The sequence below is a fragment of the Apus apus genome, chromosome 12 (assembly GCF_020740795.1).
Source record: "Apus apus isolate bApuApu2 chromosome 12, bApuApu2.pri.cur, whole genome shotgun sequence".
Taxonomy (NCBI): Eukaryota; Metazoa; Chordata; class Aves; order Apodiformes; family Apodidae; genus Apus; species Apus apus.
In genome coordinates this window covers 9,101,446-9,124,431 of record NC_067293.1, presented here as the reverse complement: position 1 = coordinate 9,124,431, position 22,986 = coordinate 9,101,446, and the positions used below count along the sequence as shown (strand labels likewise).

At 45.6% G+C, this 22,986-nt stretch overlaps 2 protein-coding genes across 2 annotated transcripts; one reads left to right on the top strand and one right to left on the bottom strand.

The window, feature by feature from the left end:
• The first annotated feature begins 8,196 nt into the window (after nucleotides 1-8,196).
• Nucleotides 8,197-10,470, top strand: C1GALT1C1 (C1GALT1 specific chaperone 1). The gene is made up of 2 exons (XM_051630709.1): nucleotides 8,197-8,245; nucleotides 9,120-10,470. The coding sequence occupies exon 2, from the start codon at nucleotides 9,125-9,127 to the stop codon at nucleotides 10,079-10,081; it is 957 nt and encodes a 318-aa protein (XP_051486669.1). The 5' UTR covers nucleotides 8,197-8,245; nucleotides 9,120-9,124; the 3' UTR covers nucleotides 10,082-10,470.
• A 2,728-nt stretch (nucleotides 10,471-13,198) lies between these two features.
• MCTS1 (MCTS1 re-initiation and release factor) lies at nucleotides 13,199-19,637 on the bottom strand. Its single transcript, XM_051630711.1, has 6 exons — nucleotides 19,497-19,637; nucleotides 18,586-18,738; nucleotides 17,791-17,888; nucleotides 16,542-16,675; nucleotides 15,437-15,504; nucleotides 13,199-13,423 (listed from the first exon to the last, which is right to left on the bottom strand). The coding sequence occupies exons 1-6, from the start codon at nucleotides 19,505-19,507 to the stop codon at nucleotides 13,342-13,344; spliced, it is 546 nt and encodes a 181-aa protein (XP_051486671.1). The 5' UTR covers nucleotides 19,508-19,637; the 3' UTR covers nucleotides 13,199-13,341.
• Between the last annotated feature and the right edge of the window lie 3,349 nt (nucleotides 19,638-22,986).

Sequence of the window (22,986 nt, the reverse complement as noted above, 5' to 3'; positions counted from 1 at the left end):
GAAAGGACTGACAGCTTGCTGGCCTGAAGAGGTGACTTGATTTTCGTAAGTGCCAGAAAGCTGCTCCTGGCAAATTACTGATGTCTCAAATAACATGCATTCTGTAGAACAATTCCTAACTTTAGTTTTCTAGGACAGGAATCAAAAAGCACAAATAGTTGCCATGAGACAGTGGGAGCAAAGCAGCTTTGGTTGTTAACATTATAGAGGAAAATTCTCCCCTGAGTTTACACAGTCTTCAGAGTGGATGTAAAAAATCCCAGGGAATAATCAGGCACACGAATAGCTGGAAGTGTGTGGCTAATCATGAAAAAAGAAGGGGTTTTTGAACTGGGTCTTCCCACCTTTATCTGTATTTCACCTAGAGAAGTTTTGCAGAGTTTTATTACGAGGCATTATTTCTGATTTTTAATTTGCAATAGCAGTTGTAACCAACAGCAGCTCCCTGTAAGCCATGAACACCTCTGTCCGCATGCAAGGAGCACAAATTATACCACCTCAATATCTCAATCCATTTGCTTCGGCACCAACCGAAGGATGACCCATAACTGTTCAGTCTTCTACCTGCCTCCTTTTCTCCTTTCACAGTCAAAACAAGCACTTCACCTAAACTACTGCAAATTTCCTTGGGGAGATAGAATCACACAGGGAAGACAACCGGCCTGGCTGAACAGGGAGCTCTTGCAAGGGCTCAGGAAAAAAAAAAAAAAAAAAGGAGAGTCTGCCACCTTTGGAAAAAGGAGAAGGCAACTCAAGAAGAGTACAGGGATTTAGCAGCTTGGTGAAAAAGGATCTGAGAGTACTGGTGGACCGCTGGCTGAACATGAGCCAGCAGTGTGCCCAGGTGGCCAAGAAGGCCAACAGCATCCTGGCCTGTATGAAAAGCAGTGTGTCCAGCAGGAGTAGGGAAGTGATCGTGCTCCTGTACTCAGCCCTGGTGAGGCCACAGCTTGAGCACTGTGTTCAGCTCTGGGCACCACAGTTTAAGAAAGACATTGACATCCTGGAGCATGTCCAGAGAAGAGCAACGAGGGTGATGAGGGGTTTGAAGGGCATGTCATATGAGGAGAGGCTGAGGGAGCTAGGGTTGTTTACTCTGAAGAAGAGAAGGCTCAGGAGAGATCTTATTGCTCCCTACAATTACTCAAAGGGAGGTTATAGAGACGTCAGTGTTGGTCTCTTCTCCCAAGTAACTAGGGATAGGACGGGAGGAAACGGGTTCTGATAGCTGGGTTATGGTTGGACTTGATGATCTTGAAGGTCTCTTCCAACCCTAATAACTCTATGAATAAGCCCATAGGATTTGTTTTAGAACTATAAAATGTTAGCATCAGCCCATGAGAATCCTTCCAAGTGTATGGCTTAGTTTTCTTCCTATACATTATTTCTAGAATCCCATTCCAATTACCATGTTCCAAAGCCTTTTCCTCATGCAGACAAGCCAGGTAATACTTGAGAGCCCATTCAAAATAATTCTGACAGCTTCTTTGACACAAGTTCAAGACATGCTGTTGACAGTATATTTTTTAACTGCTTAGGATTAATAATTATAACTGCTTCAGCACTGAGAATCATCTAACTTTGTTCTGATCAGAAAAAATCATGTTCAACTAGATGACTAGTATCATTAAAATTCTGTTTCAGAGAACTGCTGTTAAGCAGTAATTTTGCTCTTCAAATTAGGAGAAAGGATTAATAATTGAATCCAAAGATCTAGTTACATATTTTGGTGGGTTTGTTTTTTAATAGGAAGAATGACTTGAGCAGAAATCCATTAAAATTTTTACTATTCCCATGCTAGTCTGATTCTAAGCTTTTCCATTAAGTAGCAGAGTCATAATGGCATTAAACCACTTAAGCAGCAAAAACAGCACATAATTATCACTTTCAATTCAATCTTTGGAGTGTGAATAGATACTGTGCATTATTGACAATTCAGACCACTAAAGAGATTTTTCTGTTCCTTCACAGCAGCTTCACAGCCTCTTGTACTGATATAACTGACTCAAACAGGTATCATTTTTTTCTCAAGAAAAATTTGTTAGAATAATGAGATAGCAAAATTAAGCTCAAATGAAAGAAGGTGTAACAATCAGCTACTGCATTATTCTACCTTAAGGTAGATGTTTAGATATCAGTGGCAACTAGGACACCATTATCCACATATCAGCATATCAACATTTGAAACTATGAGCATGATGTCAGAATTATGATCATGTTAGATTTTGCACATACTTAAAAAAAAAAAAAAAAGTCCCACATAGTGAGTATAAAGTACATGGAAGCTCTACAGAAATGAGAGAACAGAGAAGCCTATGCAGCATGTAGCATCCCCTCCCTCAACAGACCCCACTGTATTTATCATCAAGGACCTCTTTCCCTTGGGAATTAGGAAGTGGGATATCTTATCTGTACCTGCTGCCCCACAGCAGTAGCAATAACTTGCTCCCTGCCATCAAAGGACTGTTGGGATGTACAGCTGGTGTGAACAGAACCAATATTTGCTTCACTCCACTGGCATCCCTCAATGCCAGCATTCAAGGAGCCAGGAGCAGCACCAAGTGTTGTAGGATCAGAGATCCCTCAGGTGCCTTTCTCCTAGTGCCCCCTCCCATATGATTAAGCCTCTGGCACACTGTAGATACTACTGTAGCACTAAGGAGCAGGGGCACCTTTGCAGATTTGTCTATGTTAAAGGGATCCGTAAAGGCCAATAAAAGGCAGCACACGTGAGCATGTGGTTTAGCTGTCGACTGCAGTGCCTCTGCAAAAAGCTGCAGCACAGTAGCTGCAGTAACAGAAGGCTGTGCAAGTCAGGACTCTACAGCCCACTATTTACAAACCAGACTGAAAGACACCAGCCCACACGTTAGGACTGGCCAAACGGAGCCCCTGTGAGACAACACAGGACTGTCAACGTGTTTGAAGGAGGCTGAAATCTGACACATTGACGGATCTCAAATGCAGGAATCTCAGACCCTACACACTCTGCCTGCAGTCCGTGCTGCTCTCTGCTCACACAAGCACTGCTCACATCCCTGCATCACCAGAAAGCATAAAGCTCCTACATCTGCCAGAGTAACAGCATCCCCTCCCACACAGAACAATCTCTCTCTGTCGTCTACCTCAGCTAGCAGGTAAGGATGAAGCAGTTCTTTCCCCACCCCAGGACCAGGCATATAACATTCATGGTACATCTCCTCTCTGCTAAATCATAGATGTATGGTTGCAGTACAGGGCCCTGAGCGGCTGCTCTAACATTGTGAACAAATCCAGTTCACTGCAAACACATGACATTTTCGCTTTGCCTCTGCACATACAGCTTAAGAGTCTCCTATTCCAGCATCAGTATAGGAAAGCAAATGTCGGCTTGGAGAATCTGACACTTCAAAACCTCACCTTCCTTGGTGAAATGAAGGGATGTCAACATTTGACAAGAAAGCATCTCATGGAAGCTACTGACATTCAGGCCTGTCAAATGCTCTGCTATTTCCATCCCTCCTCTTCCTCCTCTTTTCTTAGTGGGCTAACATCAATAGAACTTCACACATATTTCTATCTACAGACACTATTTACTCACTATAACCTCTTTTACAATAAATATCATGCCAGAAGCTTTTGTGTATCTCCAGGTTGCAGGTAACCAAACTGAGGCAATGTCTAAAGACAATTTTCTCAGGCACTTGACCAGAACTCCTGTAAACCAAAACACAAACTTAGTCCCATGCTCATGCTCCACAAACTGCCCGTAAATCCCGTCCAGACAGAGCCCAAAGAGCAAGGTTCCCCCTCTGGCTTGTCTGGGTGCCATCGGGCTGCTCATCACTGCTGCTCGCAATGGTGCTTCTTACCTGTGCCATCTGAGCCTGAAACCATAATTTGAGACCATCATTTTCTGCAGAGGCCATTTTTCAAATAACCTCAGACTGACAAAAGCAATGTCCCTAAAGATGCAGCAAAAGCACTTTATAGTTTCATGCATTTCATTTTAAAGCACTACTAAGAATCCATTCTTTCTGATATAATTCTGTTTTCATCTCCCCTTTTTTTTTCCTTTGGGAGCTTGAAAAATAACATTTCTCTACCTCTGCCTTTATTTCCTGACTGTTTCTCTTTGATCAATGATTACTCTTTTTTTCCCTTTTCTAAGAGTTGACATTAAAATGTCTAGTTCCTGTTCTCCTTCTGTTGTGTTTGTGCATCAGAGCCATTCACAATGATGTCAGCTCAGCTCTGGGCATTGTCTCTGCTAGTTCAATTCCAGCTGAATTGCTGGAGCTAGCGGGTCATTAGCATTCACTTGATTGATTTAGCATGTCCAGATAATAAGATGGGGTTTGCATTCAGCTACACACATTAAAAACTGAAGAAAGTATAAAGCAGTCCAAACTTGCTAAGTTATTTTGGAGTCACACATCTTTTGCTTCTCATATGTCTTCCTGTGCTTGAGGGCACCATTTAAATAACAGCTATTTCAATGCCAAGCCCATCCTTGACAGTGCTCATGGATGAAAGAGGAGAGAAAAGTGATTTAAAACTATTGTTTAACATAGTTAATCAATTTAACAGATTTCAAGGCTAAAAGATTATGCATTATTTCCTATAAAATGTAGTCTCTACAGTGTAATTCCAGTATTGTGTCCAACAAATGGAAAGAACCCTTTTTCAAAGTAAATACGGGAACCTGAGTTTTGAAATTATATTCAAAATATAACAGTCTCTCTTGTTGGCTTTAGAACTTATTTTCTTTGTCCAGTGCCTAACCCTGTGACAAAGTCTGGGTGTCATATGTGGCTGTGCACATTTGCTCAAGATGCACAAAGACCCACAGAGTCCTCACCTTTCCAGATTCCAGATTTTGAGTGTGAAACTGAAGAGGATGCAGCACGAAATTTTCAGAAGAGGGCGCTAAAGTTTGGCTCCAGAATCCATCCTCCCCCAAAAGAAAGGGAGCTGAGCAGCTCCCTGTGAAGTGAATGAAGAAATCTACATTTATGTACCTGTGAACTAGAATCTTCACCTCACAATTTTATGTCTGTAGAATCAGGGATTCCCAAACCTTTTCCAACAATAGGATGGAGGATCTCAACAGATGTGTTTTTCAATTACACACTTTCTAGGCTGAATGGAACAATGGAAGTATTATTTCCAGTATTTTCAGCATTATAAATATATGGGTGATGTGACCACAAAGTCAGCTGTCCCAGTTCAAGCATACCTCTGCATTTCTCATAATTTCAATAGTATCTTCTGATTAGGGATTCTTTCTGTATGACCAATAGCAGAACTAGTGTTTTAACTGCCCAGAAACACCTACAATAGCTCACCTCTAGCTTTGGTTACCCATTTGGAAAGCCACTGCCCTGCTCTAGCCCAGCCCCTGCTGCACACTTCAACAGAGGAACAGATAGTCCCTTTCCAAGAGAGTGAACAGACATTTATGATCATTAACAAGCAGTCACTGTAAAAGATTACAACGCATGTGTCAGCTGAAACATTTCACATTAATTGGAACAAAGTTCTTATCAAATATGTTTTGATAATAGCCAATCTCTCATGGACATTTTGGGCCACACAATGAGAACATAATGTTTAATGTCATTCCTCAGAGGCAAGAAGGAGCATCAGAAGGCAATGCAGCTGCAGGCAGCAGGGAAAGACAAACAGAGCACAGCAGGAGATCAGCTGTCTGTCAAGACAAGCAACGAGCCATGGAGCTGTTCAGCTCCAGTAGCAGTTTAAATCCCGACTCAGGTCTGCAGGTTTCCAAAGCTGCTACTCTTTAAGAATGTGGTAGAGACGGTACAAATTATCAGTAGCAAGTAAGGAGTGAAGCTGCAGCTAAAGAACATCTCAATGAACCGCAAGTCAGTTCTCAAGGCTGAAACCTGACCAATATCCTGTGTGCACACATGACTCATGTTTTAATACGAAACTAATGCACAGCCATTTGTGGTGACCTTACAAGGAGCTAGCTCTTCTGGTCCATCTTTACCATGTGACTTTCCTTATTCAACTTCCATCTTAGGGTTATCCTCTCCTTGGTCATGGCATTTGACTGGTTCCCAGCCCATGGTGGAATTACTTCAAACACTTCCATCCTGCAGTTCTTAAAAACAGTTTCTTGTAGTAATTTGAGATTAATGTTTTACAGGGGCACATGTGTGTCTAAAGCTCTAACATAGCTCCAGAACACTTAAAAATGGCTGCTGTGAGATCTTATACATTACTTTGCCGTTTTAGTCCTTTTCACACCAAGCAACAATTTCAAGCAACATAGATGCCAGAAGAGTCTCTTCAGGTTTATAGCATGATTTACATGCTGCTTAAACTTTTTCTTCACTGATCAGCTGCTGGATAAAGGCAATGCTGAAAATATATTACAGTGACATCAAGATCTGTAGCTACATTAGTCACTCTGCCAGAGCTTTCGGAAGAACCTCACTGAAGTCAAGCAGGAAAACAACATGTTGAAGCATCAGCTGAAGCAGTGAGTTGCAACTCATTCGAAGCTCTTTAAAGTACATGATCAAGCAACTGCTGAAGCCCTGAAAGCCACAATTAATTCTCCAAATGGGAGATATGTAACACCAACCTAAAACTGACCTCCAGTCTCTGGTATGTGATAACAACGTTAATGTCCACCTATTCATACCTTAAAAGCAGATAGGCGGGAAAAGATAGGGTGAATGATATTCCCTTAATGAAGTATCAGAACTACCTGAACATAGAAACTGACCATTTTTTCTGCCACAGTGTTTAGGGTTTTGTTCCACCGAATGGAGCCATTCTGGACGTCCAGTGATCCAGCTAAAATCACTGTTCTCTAACATTTTTACCTGAACCACAGTCAGTGGTTCCCCAGGCCCAGAAGAACTGAGCAATCCATGTTCTTACAGATCTTTCTGCCAAAAATAACATTGTTAAGCTTTGATGTCCACAGTACAGCCACAAGCCTAAAAAAACCTTACCTGAGTAACTGGGGCACCTGGGGACCCCAGCCAGATACCAGAGAATCCAGAGCAGCTCAGCTGTAAATTGGCTTAAATAAAACCCACTAAGTTTAGCCAACCAGGTCATACTTTACAATATAGGGAAAACCTATATAGGACTTTATCCTAACTACTGTGTGGGCCTAAGGATATGCCACTATCAGCTAATAAAGAAATAAAACATGTAAAACCTTTTTTTTTTTTTTTTCCAAGAGACTGGTGGAAAAAGGGAGCAAGCTACTGTCCAGCGATACTCCTTCAAATCGGGTGTCAGTCCTAAGCTCCTGGAAGCTGATGTGTAGGAAGTGATCCTGACCTACTTCCTTCAGTCTGGAGCTCAGGAATTATCACTAAAGGAAAGAAAAAGTTACGTTAGTAAAGAAATGTTTTGGCTTTACTCTGTAAGCATTAACTAATCTCATATGCGTGCTGTGCTCTGTGCCAGGGGAAAGGAAAACAAGTGAAATGTACTGTGTTTCCAGCACTGTTTATTGTATTGGTTTGGAAATTCAGGGCCGTGTATCCAATCGGTGGCAGCAGATTTGATTCTGGGTATGATTTAAGGCCGGGCCTGCCTTGCCTTCACCATCTTGTCCCCATTCCTGTACCTTCTGATTTAAAAAGCAGCGAGTTCGTCCTAGAAACTTAAAACGCTGTCCGCGCTGGCCACGTAAATACGTTCACAGCGAGAGATCCCGGTGGATATAGCAAACCGGACGGTGAGCGGCCTCCGCCCGCCTCGGCCCGGGCAGCAGCGCCCGCGCCCTTCCCCGCAGCCCCGCGGGACGCGCTGGCAGCGGGAGCCGCCAACGGCCCTTCCCGCCAGACGGCAGCGCCGCCCCGCCCCGCCCCGCCTGCCCGCCGCCCCCGGGGCCACAGGGCCCCGCCGCCCGGCGAACGCCCGGGGCGCCCCGCCCGTACCGGGGCTTTCCTCCTCAGCCGCCCGGCGAGCGCGGCCGCGGCGGGATCCCGCGGGGGGGGCGGAGGGCAGCGGGGCTCGCGCGGGGCTCGTGAGGGGCTCGTGAGGGGCACCGGGGTTCGCGAGGGGCTCGCGCGGGGCTCGCGAGGGGCTCGCGCGGGGCTGGCGATTGGGCGTCCGCGCCGGCAGGCGGCGCCCCCGCGCAGCCGCGCCTAGAAGGGCCGGGCGCGGCGCTTCCGGCGGGGCGGGGCCGCGCGTGCCGGGCGGGGCTGCGCTGGCAGGCGCCGGGCGCGCGGGGACCGGTGTGCGGGCGCGGGGGGCTCTGGTGGCACCGGTAAGAGGCGGGCGGGTTCGGTCAGCGGGGCTGCGCGGGGAGAGCGAGGCGGGAGCGGGTCCTGCGGGTCGCGAGGCTCCCCGGGAGCTCCGCGCGTCCCCGGGGGGCTGCGGCGGAGGGCCGGGCCGCCTCGGCGGGGGTCGCGGTCGGAGCCCCGGGGGGCGGCGGGGAGCAGCGTCTCGGTGCGGGGGGCTGCGGGGTTCGCGCCGAGCAGCTGCGGGGCGGGGGCCCTGCGGGCAGGCGGCGAAGCGGGGCCGGGGTCTGTCGTAGCGTTAGTGGCGGCGGGAGCGCAGCCGGCCGGCGCTCTGCCTTCCGGCTGTGCCCCGGTGCGTGGGGTCAGGGGCCCGCGGCCAGGTTTAGAAACTGGAGAATGTATTAGAGCTAGAATGATAGACTCGTTTTGGTTGAAAAGACCTCTAAGATCATCGAGTCCAACCGTTAACCCAGCACCGCCAAGGCCGCCGCTAGACGAAGCCCCTCAGCACCACATCGACATTTCTTCTAAATCCTTCCAGGGGTGGTGACTCCACTTTCCTGGGACAGCGTGGCCTGGTTTGAGTCCAATGGTGACACAGTGCCTGGCACTAACATCCAATCTAAACCTGCCCTGGACAAGTTGAGTCCATTTCCTCTTGGTCTGTCGGTTGTCACTAGCGAGAAGAGGCCAACACCCACCTCACAACAACCTCCTTTAGGTAGTTGTAGAGAGCAGTAAGGTCAGCCTCTCAGCCTCCTTTTCCCCAGGTTAAGCAACCCCACTCCTTGTAAGACTTGTGCTCCAGACTCTTCACCAGCTTCAGTTGCCCTTTTGGAGGGAATCTGCAGCAGTAAATTTATATTCCTGTAGGTTCTCACAGTTCTCTCTCCTTTCTAGGAAAAATGATTTCTGAAGGCACCTCCTTCATGAAGGGTGTGGTGCTCGGAGGAGCATTCTGCATGCTGGTGACACTCCTTGGACACATTAAGGTGGGCCAGGGGACTAAATCACATCACCACGAGCACCATCACATCCAAGCTCCCAAAAAAGAAGAGGTCTTAAACCTTTCGGAAGCTGAACGCATGGAGCTTAGTAAGAGTATCCGTGTGTATTGTATCATCCTTGTGAAGCCAAAAGATCTGGGGCACTGGGCTGCAGTGAAAGAGACATGGAGCAAGCACTGTGACAAGGCAGAATTCTACAGCTCTGAAAAAGTCAAAGTGTTTGATTCTGTAGCCCTCAACACAAACGATATGTGGGTGATGATGAGAAAAGCTTACAAGATAACCTATGAACGCTATAAAGATGAATTCAACTGGTTCTTCCTTGCATATCCAACAACGTTCGCTATTATTGAAAATCTCAAGTATTTCTTACTGAAAAAAGACCCCTCACAGCCTTTTTATATAGGCCACACTGTGAAATCTGGTGACCTTGAGTATGTAGATGGTGAGGGAGGAATCGTCCTAAGCATTGAATCACTAAGACGACTCTCACGTGTTTTTGAAGACACTGACAAGTGCCCAGAGCAGGGAGGTATGATTTGGAAACTTGCTGAGGACAAGCAGCTAGCAATCTGCCTGAAGTACACCGGAGTGTTTGCTGAAAATGCAGAAGATTCAGAAGGAAAAGATGTCTTCAACACTAAATCAGTCAGTGCCCTCATTAAGGAAGCCATGTCCAATCACCCTGATCAGGTGGTGGACGGCTGCTGCTCCGACATGGCCATCACCTTCAGCAGACTGGCCCCCAACCACATGCACGTGATGATGTTTGGTGTTTACAGGCTGAGACCCTACGGCCACACATACAATGATGCCCTTGTCTTCCTTCCACCTGAAGGCTCAGACAACGATTGACTGCCCTTCAGAGAGGTTGGATCCTTGTATCTGGTGTTCCTGGTGTACAGCTATGAATTTTTTTTGCACATTGAGGTTTGGTAAAGCTCACATTTTAAAAGTGGAAGGAGAACTCTTTTCTATATCTTTTATACAGAAATGCTTCTGGCTTTTGACAGTGCTGGAATGAAATGTTGAAGTTGCTAATGTTTATGATAAAAGGAAACTAAATTTATATGGGGGGTTTTTACATGTAAATATTTATTAATGAAAATTCAAACTAACTTTAGTCTACTATTACAAATATATTTTTGCAAGATTTTGATTTTTTTGGTTCTTCCAGGCATTTCTAGAATGTCTTTCTATCTTTGTAAAAGGTACTAATAAAACTGACTAGACTCAAAGACCAACTTTCATCTATTTCCTTTGCACTCAATTACACAAGAGCTTGAGCTCTGCTGTTCATGCAGCACCTGTCGCTTATGTACAGCCTCCTAGCACAGTAGGGAGTTAGCAGAAAGCAAGCTGAAGAACAGAGATCTGTTAGGAAGTTACAGCATAGTAATGTTGACTGTTGGGACTGCCCTTTCTATGTAGACAAAAGAAGGAGATAACTGTATTTGAGTAAGAATTAATATGGTCAGGTAGCCTGTCAGTACAAAAGTAATTGCCCATTTAAAATTTCACTTCATATTTAAATATTAGAACAAAGGTTCTGTATTACTTGCATTCCTGTAAGTGGTGCTATTTACAAGGAAGTTGGTTATCTACCAGTACACATGTAGTGTAGATGATTTGCAGGGATTTTACTATCAAGATGCAGAGAAAGCAACGTGTTTGCACACCCAACCTTTCTTGGAATATTATGCAAATCTGGTTTGGGAGGGGTGGACTGTGCCATGGTTTTTGGTATTGTTGCTTTTTGGCTTGGGGAGGGCTTACAGTCAGCTTTATACATGTTACCAACTTTATGTAAGTTACACTCCCTTGCAGGGGGAAAAACAAACAGTACTTTGGGATTTACTCCATTTAGAATTCACTAACCTGAATGTTTCAGAACTTGAGGAAGGTACCACATCTAGCACCACCACAGGCTTGGGTGGTACTGGTGTCCATAAAAGACCTTGGAGCACAGTGTGTTACTTCACCTTTCTTTGTAGTATCTTATCCTGCTGCTTCAGAGCTGATGACAATATCCACATATTTTGTTTTAAGCATCAGGTCCTTCATTTTTGACAAAACTGGGAGGACAACTGCTCAGACCCTCAAACAAGCTCCCACAGCTCAGCTGTTTCAGGAACTGCACCTTGTCTCACCACCTTCTCTAAGCTTTTGCACTTTCTCCCCTCCCTGTCAGTCTAAGCTCAGCTGACATAGCAAGACAAACATGTCCATGATTGCTGTCAAAACCTAGATAAAACTTAAGTTAGTATTTTTGACATCTTGCTCTATTCATATACAAATGAATTAAGCATTATTTAACTGGTATCTTCTCACAGCATCATTTTTAAAGGTTAGATCTGACAAAGCCAGACAAAAAAAAGTAACATTTTCATTTCAGTGGTGTTTCTGATGTTAAAGACAGTTCCGACCCCACTGCAGCAACAGCAGTCATGAGACAAGTCAAGAAAATAGACTGGAAATTAACAATTCAAACCAGAACAAGTATCACTGATCACCCATTTGACAGGTACTGTAACATGACAGGAGGAAACAAGATGGAAGGGAAAAAAGCAAGCCACAGAACTCCAGACTAGCTCATTTTATGCAAAAAAAAAAGAACCACTGAAGCACAAACAAGATTCTTCATGGCACTAAGAAGACATTAGTACATTTATAGTAGTCTTTAAGATGCATAAAAATGCCCATTTGCATTCTAAAGGGAAGGTCTGAAATTTGACCAAACTTTTTTCTGCAACACTGCTGTAATCACCTTGTCTTCCTACATTAATAGTTGCAGATTTATCCTTTCATTTCCAAAAGTACATTTTGTAAATAATAGGAGAAACTTAAAATTAGCACATATTAGGTAACACGCTCCATCTCCCATGTCTTAATTTGACTTCAGAATCTGATGGAGAAGACCTCTGCCAAATCTTCCGTAAAGGCCCCAGAGTGGGGAAATCAAACATGCAGAACAGCACCAAGACAAGGTATTTGCATACAAAATTACATTCTGCCATTATAAAATGTGTTAAAGCTTAGACTTGAAACATTAATAAATGCTTCCAGAGACAAAAAGAGTTATGAGTGGTAGACCTTAAAGTTTCCTTAGTTTATTACAGGATTCCATGGCACAGGCTGTTTCCCATAGGCATAGCTTTGGGTATGCAGTGGTTGAACAGAGTTGGATTATCCAGACAAATACACAGTGCTCTTCAACTCATTCTGTAGGTGTACAGACATGTGGCAGTGTGCACAAGCTGAGAGCTCTTCTGCAGTTCCACCTCAGGAAGTCACTTCTGGCTACACTGATAACCACCTTCTGCTATCGTGCTTTTGCTAAACAGCGACTTTGTTTCTGCTTCTAAAAATAAGGCAGCAAAGAGGGAGTAGAGGATCAGGCACCGAGCTGGCACAGACTCTGTTTGGAGTCTGCCAACCATGACTCTAAACTCCACTATAAGGAGAGTGATATCAAACAGTGTTGGCAGGTAGAAATCTGAACATAGGTATATTCTTCAGATATGAACTAGCATAAATGAATTTCTAGTCCACATACCAGTTTAAGTTTGTAAATACTATACAGATATATGCATTTTAAAAACAGAAAATCCTTAAGTAAAACACTGAAGTTAATGCTGTTAATAAATTAAAAAATAAATGTCAGAAAAACTGATTTTTCCACATTCCAAAACAAGTAGACGTAAGAAGATGTTAATCAGAAGAAAAAAATCTGAAATGTTTCAGAGGTTTTACAAACTGTATTAATTATATTTCACATACACTTTGTATTACTCTTTTAGAAGAGCATAAAAATGTAAACATTTCTGGCATTTTCCTCCTTTTTGTTTCAAATAGTCTACTCTCAGTCCATACAGGATCTTTCCACCAGATATCTTCAGTCACTGAAGACTTGGGTTTAAGACAAAAGAACTGTAATAAAAAGAAATTTAGAAAACTATTGTAGCCTAACAGTACTTTCGCATTCACTTGATTTATTTAGCATAGCCACAGAACAAAATAATTTGTACATTCAGTCACATTAAAAACAAGGAATTACAAAGCAGTCCACATTTAATCTAAGTGCATTCCTTTGGAGTAACATGGTTCCTTGTGTTTCACTTGTATGTCTTCATATGCCAAAGGCCATCATTTAAATAGTGGATATTTTCGATACCAATCCCTTTGTTGACCTTCTCACTGCAGAAGGAGGAAAAAGGTACAGAAGTATTAGCTAAGGTAAATATTAGAGCAGTACACAACATAAAATAGTGAAAGTAGAAGGTGCAATACTTCTCAGCAGTTCCAGAAGCTATCACACACAAAGTCATAAACAACAGCAGGTGGACAAGAGACAGTATTTGTTATTACAGGCTGCCACATTGCTGAATGTGAGATGAGCATATTTGCCTTCTGTGTTTTGTCAACAACTGTCCACAGTATTTTTAACTACTTTGCAAGAGGCAGCTCTTCAGACAGCACTTCTGCTACTTTTCCTAATGTTAGTGTTTTTCTATCAAAGTAGCCCAACAGTTGTGACTCTCCCTCTCCTAGAACAGGAGCTGGTGGCACATGGCTGGAATGTGGAATTTGACAATTGTCCTTCCAAGTGCACCACTGACACAATCAGGTCAAGGCATCTGCCTGCTCAATAAAGAGCTGTAAATGCAAAATTTATGTACCAAGAACTTGCAGAATGTTTCAGACAGACTACCCTTCTCTATCTTTTGAGTTATGTCATCTTTTAAAAATGGTTGTTTTGTGGATCTGCATTGGATTTGCGTTCACCTTTTTTCCAGTATATTATTCCACAGACTCTAGTTTTGCCATAATAAACAAGCAAATCTCCTCTGGATAATATAATTACTGAATTTATACTCAGTGTTCCATTGCTTATACAACTTGCCCAAAAGTAACCAGGAAGGAAAATACTGCTGTTACTAGCATTAACACATTGTGTACCACAATCACACCAAGTGACTGATACCACACTGTTTCATAACTTTGTTTCAAACAATATATCACAAAAACTCATGCTAACAGGCTGCACGGATCAGTATCACTTCAGTTTCCTCTCTGGTTCTCACAGGAACAGGACATACAGCTGCAAGGCTGCTGAAGTTAGGATTAGGAATACCTAATCTTGGTTTGCAGTGATCACAACAGATCACAGCAGATGTAGGACTGGGACAAAAGTAGCTATCCTTTCCACCTACTCTTGGAGTCTTTTGAAGGCACTGAGAAATCCTGAGGAATGTAACTCCTCAACAGCTACTGCAGGTGCAAATCCAGGTTGCTGCAGCCCCACTTCATCTCTGTCCTCTTTAACACGTTCCCACCTCTCAACTCAGGACCAGAGAGTGACCCAGCATAGAAAATGATCCTGCTGAGAATTATCCCCATGAAGAGTGACTTGTTTTCATCAAAATCAGCTCCCTCACCCACACAAGTGCTAGACCGGGCTGGAAGCAACACAGCCCAAACCTGCCGGGTGCATCTTACATCCTGCTGCAAGACATCATAGGACTTAAAGTGACAAAGTGGTTTAGCCACTTTTAATTAGCACTATCTGAATGCTGAGAACAACTAACATTCATTTGCATTTTCTCTCTTTTCCTTCTCAACTAGTTCCCAGTTGATGTTTATTCTGTACACTTCACAAGCAGCTCAGCGAAGCTGGTAAGCACATCAAGCAGGAACCCTGCATGTGGGTACAAAGAAAAACTACCTCCCCTTTTCCACAGAGGAAAGCCCAGCTGGTCAACCCAGTACCAGCAAGACCACAGTCTCTGCTGTCCCTGCAAACAAAAATCACTTCAACATTTTCAACCCCCTCAAATCCAAATTACATCTCTTGACCAGCCCAGGTAGTAAGTACTCTACACAAGTATTTACTTGCTCAGCAAGAACTTTGAAGAAGTACGAGCAGAGAGCAAAAAATACAAACATTGAGCACCAGTTCTAATGTTGTGCATCTTAAAATCCACATGCAAAGAACTATTTTTATTTCCTGTAGTAAACAAATAAATGGGGAAGATGTTCCCTGCCTCCTCTTATTTCCCTGAATTTTAATTAACAAAACAGAATCTTAAGAAATGCTGTACTTGAATGACAAACTACAAGAACACAGTAACCCTGACAGTGGGGCTTATATTCCAAGCTAACATAGGAATGATGTGGGATAGATTATATTTCAATTTTTAAAACACTTACATGTCCTCAGCTGACATCTTCATTACTCCCACACATAATGCATGTTGTTTTCCCTCTGCCATTATCGCCTACAAATTACCACTAAGGAAAACAGTTTTTTTAAAACTATTTCAGAAAAGTAAAAGCAATATAAGGAAATTACTTTCCAGAAAATTTAAAAACACCATGTTGAACTTTTACCCTTTCAGTAATTTTAGAGCTCTAGCTCTTAAAGATAAACAAAACAATGCACTGTATTTAACAATTGAATCACAGTGTGTAGAACAAAGCATGTATTTATGAACTTGGAACAGCAAGTGCAGAGAAAGATCTCCCAGCACTACACTTCATTTCTTCCTTTGTGCCTAACCCAGAGATAAATCTCGCCCGCTCTGCAACAAAACCGCACGTTTTTGAGGTCATTTTAAATTCCTAGGTACTGAATAATTGAGGCACATATCTAAAAAAAAAAAAATACATGTGCTGAAATCAGACGTTCTTTTTAAAGCTCAGTAATATGTGTTGCTAATTGCTGAGCTTTTCCTATAGCATTAACAACAGCAGGACAGCTTGGTATTATTAGTGCTGTATTTGCTCAGAGTTCCTTTCTCAGTAATACAAGGAGCAGGAGTGAATTAACATACTTTCCTCATTTTACATATGCTAACTTCATCAGACACATAGAGAAGTCCTGACTACAGCAAAGCTGTAACATCTGAACAAAGCTGAAACATCTTTCCAAATTTCCTAGGAACAGGAGCGAGTTCTTCTGTAACTGCAGGAGATTCAGGACTGATCACGGAGACAGAGCAAATTACACTGTACTTCATCTATTTTTACAGCTCTGCATACATCAGAAAGGAGCTCCACTTATCAGTTAGATATCACCCAAAAGCACAGCAGGAAGTTATTTGTTTTGAAACATCACATCAGGTAAAAAAAAAATTCAAAATAAATTTAAACTATGCCAAATAGCATCTGAACCTCTGCAGCTTTTTTCATATTCCTATTTATTCCATGAAATACCATTAAAACCGAAAGTAACTCAGCTTGTGATCAACTGAGAACACAACAGAAACTTAACTCATCTCACAGCAAGCAGTAATTCACAGTTAAAGAAGGATACAACAACAGTATCAACAGCAGCAGGGTAAAGTTTTGCTCCAGGAGATGTCAGGCCAGGGCACATTATATTAGCTCCACTTAGTACAAATTTAATGGCGCCTTTATCAACCTGCTGATGTGGTAGAATAAATGGGTCTAGGAGGGGAAAGATACAGCATTACAATTCATACAGTAAGATGACAACATGGATAATGCATTCAATCAGTTTAGATGGGACAATTAGATACAGAGTGTGCTGCAGGGGTAGGAAGCTTGAGAAACAGTGACCAGAGCTCCTGCTGGGCTGCGCTGTCCCAGAAGGACACAAGTCCTGATGTCCCAGAGCTCTCCTTCTACCTGAACCAAAGGAATCCAACACTAGGCCTGTGCCTCCTGCACATTCATATCCCACACACTGAGTAACCAGTGTAACGAGTTACCCCCATGAAAAAAAAAAAAAAATCACACAGGTGCCCACATACTAAGAGGTCTTAAAAACAAGGGGTCTTAAAACCCTCAAATTACGTGAACAACCTCTTACATGAAGAAGAAAAGAGTTTCATGTTAACAGGACCAAAAAAGGCCAAGATGGACAAAATCCATGAAGGCTGTCAGCTCTCCAAACCATCCCTCAAGCACACACATCTTCTTGAAGTATTTCAAACATTAAGATTTGACTGAATAACCTTCTTAGAGATACCTGTGCTCATCCAAATCAGAGTAATGCAATCAACCAGAACAGTGAAAACAGCAAGAAAAATATTGCAAGAGAGCAAGCTGCAAAAAGTAAAAAGCATGAAGCATCAGTTCTTACAGGAGACAAGTACACATCACACCACTAAACTCATTATTAAAGAGTACTTTTCTAGTAAGAACTTACAAATACTTGGAAGGAAGCAAAAAGGGCTTAAAGGAAGTATTGAAAGAACAAAGATTGAGGCCAACAATAGGAAGTTTGCCTAAATCTCTGTCCTAGGCAAACCTCTCAATACTTTTTGCAGATCTCTGCACAATTTAATTCTTAGAAATCTAAATTCAGCTTGCTTAACATATAGCACTGCAATAATTATGGGGAAGCAATCCATATGGGCACCTGAAGTAGCAAAGCAACAAATTACAGTTGAGAAGGTAGCTGGATCTCTTAAGATCTATTCTGGAATATATATATGCATCTAAGTAGTAAGTTCTTTTTAATTTGGATCTAGAGGAAGAAGTCTTGTGGAATATCATCACCCCTCTCTCCCCACCACTACCATCCTCAGGAAACTCACATTTGTGAAGCAACCTTAGTGTTGGGTAGAAAATCCCTTCTCTTTGTCTGAAGAACAGCAACTCCCCATTCACAGTGAGGATTTCTATATGTTCATGGCTGCAAAATTAAAGAGAAAAACTTATTCCAATAGCTACTTAATTTTTTTACAGACAAAATGAAATATTTCACTTCGCAGAGTCTGGCCTATCTTGGCATCTGAGAATTAAAACAGTCAATTAGCAAAAAAATTTAAAACTAACAATATTAAATTTTGTATGGCTTGTTTTTCAACACCTTTCTTCCCCTTTCAAAATAGGAAAAAAAGTATACAAACATTCATCTGTTCACAAACTGCTTTTCTTCAGGGTTTTTTTTAAATGCAATACACAGTGTGGACAAGGAGAAAGAATCAGGAAAAAACACTACCCTCTATGCAAAAAAACAAAAAAAGAAAATAATCCAGATCATTTACAGAAGCCCAAAGACAGTAAGAAATGCTATTCAAAGGAGTTTCAGCTTCTATATCCATCACACTGAATGCTTCCCTTCAACAACAGGCTGATCCCTGGAGTGTCCCTGAGGATGCTGCACCTTCCCCAGCAGGCAGCATCTTTGTGTTCCTTAAGCACCCACCAGCACACCTTCAAGCATGTGATCACAGGCAAACTTTCAGGTCTAGGCATAATATGGACTGTTATCTGTAAGAAATTAAATGCTTTTCAAAAGCACCAAGCTGATCTACTACACAAAATAAGCACGTGAAGGAAGCAATCCTATCACTTTGGAAGCAAAAGTTGGGAGAAAATTAACTTACCATCTTACAATTTTGACTGGGTCCTTCTTTGGCATAATTTGGTTTAGCCATGGTTCAATAACAGGGAACTGGTCTATCAGCTGATTCTTAATACCTTTAATAACTGAAGTTTTCAGCTGGATGCAGTTTGATACATTCTCCTTTTCATCAAATCTATCACAGGAGTGAAAGAAAGTATTTCAGAAATGCACGATTTGCTGCCCCAAAGATGTAATATCTCAGCAACATTCTTCAGAAATGTTTAAAGATTCTCCATAACACTTTAGCAGTCCCACATCTGTCCAACCTTCAAGCTTAGGATTTCCTGAGGCTTAAATGTATCCCCTGAAAACACTGGGCCAGGGGAGGGAAAGGGGGTTCCCACTGGTAGGCTACCTTTGATCCTACACTTTGTTTACACGCATGAAACATGCGTGTGGTCCCACAGATACACCCTGGCACACAGCAGGATTTCATTTGAAGCTCGTATGACACCTATGGCCCTGTTCAGATGTATTCATAAAGAGCCCTTCACCTTTACCACGGACATATCAACGGCACTTTGTACCACCCCAAAGTTCAGACAAGGTAATGACTCAGCTTACATTTTAGCTATTTTTTTTTTTTCCTGGTAACAACCAAGTGCCCAGCAGCCCAGCCCAGCGCGCCCCAGGGGGCTGCCCATGGCCCGAGGGGATCCTGCGCCCAGGCAGGCCCAGGCAGCCGCGGGGGCAGCGGGGTCGGCCGCTGCCCCGGCCCCGGCCCGCAGACGGGCCCGGCCACGCCGAGCCCAGGTGAGCGGGGCCGAGCCCAGGTGAGCAGGGCCGAGCCCAGGTGAGCAGGGCCGAGCCCGCCTCAGCCCCCTTTCCCCCCCTCTCCGACCGCCCCCCAAGCCCCGGTCCGACGGGAGCGGCGAGTCCGGCCTCACTCACTTCTTGAACATCCTGGGGGCGGTGGGCGCCGGACGGGCAAGTGCCTTGTGCCGGGCGTGGGGCCGGCGGCGCGGACACCGCGGCCTCGGCGCTCCCTCACACGAGGCTCCCGGCCCGCCCTCCCTCCCCTCCGCGCCCGCCGGAAGCGCCGCACGCTTTACGGCCTGTCGCGCCGCTCCATGGCAACCGAACGCGCACAGCGTCACCGGGGCGGGCGGGGACTACAGCTCCCAGCAGGCAACGCGGTGCCTCTGCGCATGCGCACTGGGGCGGCCGGGCCCGCCCCGCCCGGCGGGAGGACGTGCGGGAGCTGAACCGCGCGGCGGGTCGCTTTTCCGTCACGTCAGTCCTTCCGAAGAAAATCAAAGCGCTACTAGCTAACGTCAGCTGGGAAAAGACGCAGGCAGCGGCCAGTCAGCACAGCAGGAGCTGCCCCGTCCCGGCCTCGGGGCAGGAGCAGGGTCCTGGAAAAAAGGTGTTTCTGGTGAAAGAGATCCCGGAACCGGCCAAGGAATCGTCCCGAGGGAGAAGGAGCGGGTGAACGCTGCCTGCAGGGGGATGCCAGCTGCCGGCAGGGAGCGGCTGCGCTCCCGGGGTTGTTTGCACAGCGACTGTTGGGATCCGTTTGGCTTCGTGCGATAACTGTGAACACGAATCGAGAAAGAGAGAGCGAGGGAATTTACCTTCCTGCTTCTCAGCTCTTAGAAAAGCAGACAGACAGGTTTTGTTCTCCAGGCCGGTGGCTGCCACAGGAGCACACACAGGCCATTGGAATAATGGGAACATCACTGCTGGCACGTGGGGCAGGGCACGGAGCACCAGGTCAGCACCGGTGCTCACTGCCAGGTTCTTTTTTTTTCCCACACAAACCAAATTCATCGGCTTTGATACTATGACAACTAATTAAAACCTAATACTGGAGAGTTCCATCAGTCACACGAAGCAAAACCAGGCCTTAACAGATGGGATAATTTATTCAAATAGTGAAATACAGAGTCAGGAACACACTAGTAACTTTTAAAAAGGACAGGAATGAGCTATAGCATCAGATAAACATTCAGGCAGTTAACTTCTCAATGCCACCTCCACCCAGTTTGTAGCATCCCTAAAAATACAAAGCTATAATCAAGAGTTTTGTTTGCACTGAAACACAGGCACGTCGCTCACGCCCAGATTAGAAAGTGAGAACAGGGGTTTATCACGCCAACAAACCATTCCACACATTTTGTTGTGCTCCTGGAAATAACTGTTATTAAATCATACTTTGCCAAGTAAACAACCCTTGCAGGTGTGCTCGCATTTTTAAAACCTGTAGTTAAAAATTCACCAGACTCCCACTTTGAATGTTAGAAACAAAAGCTAAACTTTTACCCTTGCTGACCCCCAATAAATATGGCCCCTCTCACTGAAGCCCCCTGAGCCACTGGTTCCATGCTAGCCTGAAACGCCAGGACTCACTCATTTCTATTCTTCAAAAATTACTTCTGACACCAGGAAGTTCTTATCTCTGCTCCTCAGCCTTCAAGCACCTGGACCCCTGGCTCCACTCAGGGCTGAGCTTAACCTCAAGGTGGGTCTCACCATCTCCATGTCCTCTTCCAAATGCTTTTTGTTGCTGTAGCTGCAAAGACCTCAATGCCAGCCAAGTGCTTGCCCAATCTCAATTTGTTTGTACAAAGGATTTTGGAAGAAGGCTATGAGCACCTAGACTGGAATGTTGTAGCACAGCTCTCATTGCTCAGCCTCACCCCCAAAAAGCTGGAGACTTTTGCTCTGGTTGCAGTGTCACTCTTAAGTAACAAGATTTTAAAAGCAAAGTACCTGGATAGGACTGACCAAGAGGCTTGTCAAGCAAATGGCTTTACCACCCCTACAGCTCCAACAGAAACCACCCTTCAAGGTGAAATGTTAACTAGAAAGGATTTTCTTCATATGTTTCCGTGGAAAAGGGGAAAATCCACTGCACCTGGATTTCTCCTGGGTCCCGGGCACCTTACCTCTCCCACATCCCCCAGACCATGACTGGTCAGAAGCTGCATGTTCTGACCCATTGGCACAGTCACTGACTCCTCCCCCTGGGACAGGAAAGGGACACTTACTCGTGTCTCCTCTTTCATAAACCCAAGTGTTTTCCCAAACCGAGAATACATAGAAACTGAGGATCTCTTACATCTCTGCACCTCTTAGCCTAATCGGGTTTATTTGAACATGACAGTTACTGGGAACACAGGAAAACTTGACAGCATCATCACCTGAGTTCCATTTACTCAGCAAACCTGTTTATTTCTGTTACGTCTGACTTGGAATGTAGCTTATTAGTACTTGGGTACTACACAACCTGTTCTAAAGCCAGGCAAAACCAGGCTGAAGCTTTGTGGTTTTGTTATTTCTTTTTAATCTGGGGACAGTACTTCCCGACACAGCGCCAGCACGGGGGTTGAGGCCTCGGGAGCTGTCTGCCAGTTACTCAGGCAGGAAACGCGCTCCAGAAAAACCTCAGTAGGATGACACTCACATCTGTGCGAGCCACAGGTCGTGCCAGGACAAGTCAGCGTCTCTTCCTACCAGGCACGGCACCGCCAGCAGCCCGCCCGCGGGCGGCCCGGCGCCCTGGGACCGTCTCTGCCGGGACGAAACCTCCGCGCGGCTCCTGTTACTTTTCCTGCAGCTGTTTCTCAGCACGGCTCGATCCTCCCCGCGCTCCCGGAGAGCTCGGTGTGGTTCGGGCGCTGGATACACCGGGAACAGCCGCCGAAGCGCGGCGGCTTCTGCTGTTGCCTCCCGACAACACCGTTAAAAACCCCACAACAGGCCAGCCCGGGGCTTCGGCCGCAGGCGACCTCATCTCTGTGCTTAGATCAGATGAAAAAATCGATGCTCAGGGATCGCCTGTGAATAACCGGGAGGGAAACCGTGTCCAGCCCTCGCTCCCAGGCGGCCGCCGCCGCCCGCGCTCCCGTTCAGCCTTCACCTCAGGCCGGCGGCCCCTGCCCGGGCTCCCGGGGGCACCGGCGGGTCCCGGGGGGCAGCGGGTCCCGGGGGCGGCACCGGCGGGTCCCGGGGGCGGCACCGGCGGGTCCCGGGGGGCAGCGGGCCCCGGGTCAGCCCCGCCGAGGGGACGCGGGACCGGCCCCGCCCCCGCGCGCGCGCCGAGCCCCGCCCCCTCCCGCTCCCGCCACGCGGAGAGCGGCGGCCACGCCCCTTCCCGCGCGGCCCGCCCCGCGCCGGCGCGCGAGGGCCGAGGCGCGCGGCCGGGGCCATGCTCGCCGCCGGTAGGTCGGGGCGCGGCGGCGGGAGCGCGGGCAGGGCCGCCGGGGCGGAGGTGGGGCCCGCCGCGCTGACCGGCCGCGCTTCCGGGCGGCCGCGCCCCAGCGTGCCCCGCGGCCGGATGTGCCGCCATCTTTAGGCTCCCTCTCCGCCGTGGATTGACAATAACAAGCCCGGGCCGGGCCGTCCCCCCTCAGGAAGCGCGGGCCCGAGGCAGAGCGGG